The sequence below is a fragment of the Myotis davidii genome, unplaced genomic scaffold (genome assembly GCF_000327345.1).
Source record: "Myotis davidii unplaced genomic scaffold, ASM32734v1 scaffold496, whole genome shotgun sequence".
Lineage (NCBI taxonomy): Eukaryota > Metazoa > Chordata > Mammalia > Chiroptera > Vespertilionidae > Myotis > Myotis davidii.
The window spans coordinates 2,273,042-2,277,238 of record NW_006289398.1 but is presented as its reverse complement, the minus strand read 5'-3'; the positions used below and the strand labels follow the sequence as shown (position 1 = coordinate 2,277,238).

The window sequence follows — 4,197 nt, the reverse complement described above, 5'->3', positions numbered from 1 at the left end:
TACTTGTTTCGTCTATCTCCTTTCGTTCATCCTCTCGATATGTCCACCCCCCACTTCTTCTAATGCCACTTCTTCAAAATAGACTCGCCCAGGACGAACACTGACTTCTGCGCATGGGCCACGAAGTTTCAATCACACTGTACGTGCGTGCCTGCATGTGGTATTTTGTGGAAGAGCCACACTCAAGGGGCCAAAGATCCGAATGTGGCTCACAAGCCGCAGTTTGCCGACCACTGTTCTAGGCCAAAGCTGCGGTCTGAGAAAGGAGACAGACTTTCAGTCTTGTTGGTGTTTTGGGAAGAATGCCATCATAATGATATTTCCAGGCTGCTCTGAATATGGCCAGTAAGGGAGAACCCGTCAAGACAGCCTGCCTTCAATTAAAACAGCAGTGGGATCCTATTTTCTACTTGTAAAGTCGGGAAAGAGCTTTTTAAGCAATACCCGGTTTCCTGGGAATCTATTCCTACACAGCTGATCGGAGGGCCATTTGGCCAAAAAACCACACACAAAAAAGCAAAACGTTAAAACTATGCATATTCTTTGACTCTGCAATTTTACCTCCAAGAATGTATCCCACAAAAATAATTTTATCTCTGCAATGATTTATCCATTAGTTGATATTAGACACAGTGTTGTTTGTAAGAGTAAAAAAATTAGTAATCAATGAACTGTCTAACAGTAGGGAATTGCCCAAAGCAATTCTGCTACATCCATAGGAAGGAATAGTATACAACTGTTACAAATATGGTGGTCGGAGAATATATGAAGATGTGGGCATTTGTTCATGACCTATTTTAAGTTAGAAAGCAGTTTACAGAGCACCATGTACAAGGTCTATTTTTGTTTAAAAATCACACAATAGAATAATCTAAACATGTGCATAGAAGAAAAGGCTAGAAGACTATACATTCAAATGTTAATAGCAACCATCTTTGGGTGGTAATTTTTACGGATGATTCTTACCATCCCCTTTATGCTTCCCTACCACCCCCAGGAAGTCTTATATAACAAATATTATACCAGCAGTTGGGGGAAGGCAGCTCTAAATATTTCAAGCAAAACGAGCAGCACACAAGAACCCTGTGATCAATTCGGGTTGCTTGCTGACAGGGAGCTAGGATGTTTTAGTTCTGTGCTCAAACCCAGACACATGCCAGGACTTTATGTTCCAAAGCAGTTGGTTCAAAATAATTTACACGAGCCCTGATAGCATAGAACGGTCTTACGAGTTTTCTCTGTTTTCATTTAACATGAAGTATTTCCTACCACACTATGCTAAGTCTTGTAAGCATCAGCCCACATTTGGGAAGGCGGCCTGACACGGTCACACAAATGCTAGCACACAGATGCTACCTTGGGAAAAGGGACATTTCAGTCCTTTCGCCAACACTCCCCATGTCACTGAAATCCCAAGCTGTGTCTATGGAAAAAGAAATAGAGAGCTTGTAGCCTAGACTGACCCATAGCCAGATCCATCACAGGTCACCGAGGAGAAGTTATAGATGTCTGGGGGAAATCCTTCATCTGGGGGCGGGGGGGAATGATGTCATCTGTGACAGCATCCGGACTTTTCCAGTGTCCTTTGCTGTCCCGGACAGAATGGATGGGCGGGATCATCCCGTCTGCTCTTGTCAATCGCCTGCCATGGACTGATCCAGCTGGCTGGACAGTGGACTTGAAACTTTAAAAAGCCTGAGGGCGAGGATGGCTGTGAGGTAGCAGGCTTAGTCTGAGCGAGTACCCCCAGGGTGAAACGCGATATTGGCTGCCTCCTGCACCCGTCCCCTGCAGCAGATCCAGTCTGGCCCGCTTGGGTGCTTTCAATGGCACAACATCGGGCAAACTCCAGAAGAATGGCAGCGGCCGGACGTTTAGGCACATGAGCTCCAGGATGACAGCTCCAAGGAATGTGCGTGTCTACAGTCTTCCAGAGTCCCTTAAACACAACAGTGAGTCCAGGTTAACCCACCCTATGCATCCCTGTTAGGACTATTCTCAGGGTTTAAAAATGCAAGATTGCCAAGCATTTTACAACCAGAGATTCCCATGCACTTCTCCAATCCCCCCTCCCCTGCCCCCTTTCAGGAATCCAATGGCCCGGAGCTCACAGAACACATAACGGATCAACCTGCCGGACTCACCTCGCTGCTGCGGGTCCTCCGGGAGCCTCAGCCTGCAGGTGTGCAAACCGCACAGCAGGTGGCTGCCGCCTCCTCTTGGCACAGCAGACATGGTCCCGGCGGTGTCACTACGGCTCCAGGGTCTCCAGGGCATCTCCTTCCCCGGGCCAGTCACCCACAGTGTCTTCACAAGTCAACCCGAAGCACAGAGGGACGCGCGGATCCCGTCCTTGCGTGTAAACCATGTACTTCTCTAATACATTCCCAAGTGTTTCCTGGTCGTGATTCTGAAAATAATCATTCCCCGCTGTGACTGCCCCCACAGAAAAAGATGCCGGCGCACTTGGATAAAAACACAAAATTCTTCTTTCATTTCAGAGCATATTGAAAAGTTTCCCCCTTCAAGTGTAAAAGCCTACACGGTAACTATTTCCAACAGATGACAGTCTGGGCCGTTTGGACTCCTTCTGCTGACATGAAATCTAATGCCCCGCGTATTTAGAGAGGGCTGCTAGAGTAATTACACACACGCAGAAAGAAGTGCAGCCGAGTTAAGTCAAGTGATTTCTGAGCCTGGTCGGAGTTACCCTCTGGGACAGCAGACGGTGAAGTTCTTAAGGGAGGCTGGGAGGAGGAGGAGCCGTGGGCTGGCTGATCAGCATAAAGGCGCAGGCAAGACCAGGCAGTGGAGCTGCTGTGAATAATAGTGACCGAAGCAGGGATTCTAAAAAGATGCCCTGACATGACAGTACTCACATACCTGACTTCTGCTGCTTTGTTTGGAATGAAAACCAAAGCTCAACGCAGGGGCTTCTGCGGCCTGGAGATGCGTTTGTACATGCGAGATCTGAAGGGTGGAAGGGGAACTAATAATGAGCTCATGGAAATGTACTGCTGAGACTCCGTTTCTGTAAACAGCCTCCAGTCTTCAGAGATGGGCAGTCAGAGAGCAGACCAACTGCCAAGGTAACTATTTGGAGATCTGGAAGAAAAATAAGCACACAAAACATTATCTTTCCAGAAATCTAGCTCTGTTCACCCTAAGATTCTCTATTGGTACTTCTAGGTCATAAGACAAAGCTGTTTCCTGTGTGTGTGTGTGCACTGAAAAAGCATATCTCATTGAAATACTAAAAGTAGTTCATATTTCATTGAAATAATAGCGGATTCATTAATGTTTTAAAATAATCCCAAACACCTTTCCTTTAACTTGGGAGCTTGCGACCTCTGAAGTTCTAATGAAGGCTGGTAGACCCTGACCTTCGAGATTCACGGCTCTTTGTGGATTCAGAAAGGAGGTGGTGGGCAGGAATAAAGGAGAAAGGCAGCACTGTTTAGCCTTCATGTCTGGACCCTGCAGTTTCCTCTGCATCTTTGGAAGTTGGTGCTGAACGTGACACCCTAACTAGAAATGTCCCTCCTAGTCTGATGGGGTGTGGGGGGGGCATCCTCATTTGACTCTGGGGCGTTAACGATTTCCCAGGTATACTCTGAGCTATAAGAACTCTTATGAAATATGTGATTGCTCTTCCATAAATTTTTTAATGATTTATTAAGCTGCTTTTATTATTTAACCAGAGGCCCGATGCACGAAATTCAGCCCAGCCTGCACCCTCTCACAGTCCGGGACTCTTCCCTCCTTAGTGCCTGCCTGCTCGCTACTCCTTATCACTTGGCTCGCTGCTCCTTAGTGCTGCTGGAGGTGGGAGAGGCTCCAGTCACTGCAGCTGTGCTTGCCAGCTGTGAGCCCAGCTTCTGGCTAAGCAGTTCTCCCCCTGTGGGAGCGCACTGACCACCAGGGAGCAGCTCCTCTGTTGAGCATCTGCCCCCTGGTGGTCAGTGCACATCGTTTGGTCAATTTGCATATTAGCCTTTTATGATATAGGATGGTCTCTCTATAGCAGCGTTAGGCCCCTCACAGTGTAACAGGCTGTAGACGTCCGTGGCTCCTTTGAAAAAGATTCCATGACTAGAGAACCATGGCTTCCGCTTCCAGTGGCTGGGATTGAGCTCCTACGTCAGAGCGGTCCGGGTGGAAGGCCGAGGCCCTTTCTCCTTGAATGGGATCCAGCTA

General features: G+C 47.7%; 1 protein-coding gene across 2 annotated transcripts in view; it reads right to left on the bottom strand.

Annotated features, from left to right (window-relative positions):
* Positions 1-3,025, bottom strand: part of RANBP3L (RAN binding protein 3 like) — a 48,852-nt gene extending 45,827 nt beyond the window's left edge. Inside the window, exons 1-2 of one of the 2 annotated variants that reach the window (XM_015562640.1) lie at positions 2,884-3,025; positions 2,145-2,410 (exon numbers count right to left, since the gene is read on the bottom strand). In XM_015562640.1, the coding sequence (XP_015418126.1) occupies positions 2,145-2,277 (133 nt within the window). In that variant the 5' untranslated portion in view covers positions 2,278-2,410; positions 2,884-3,025. Of the gene's footprint in view, positions 1-2,144; positions 2,831-2,883 lie in introns of those variants that run through there. The other variant, XM_006761753.2, reaches the window with a different exon arrangement.
* Positions 3,026-4,197: the final 1,172 nt, after the last annotated feature.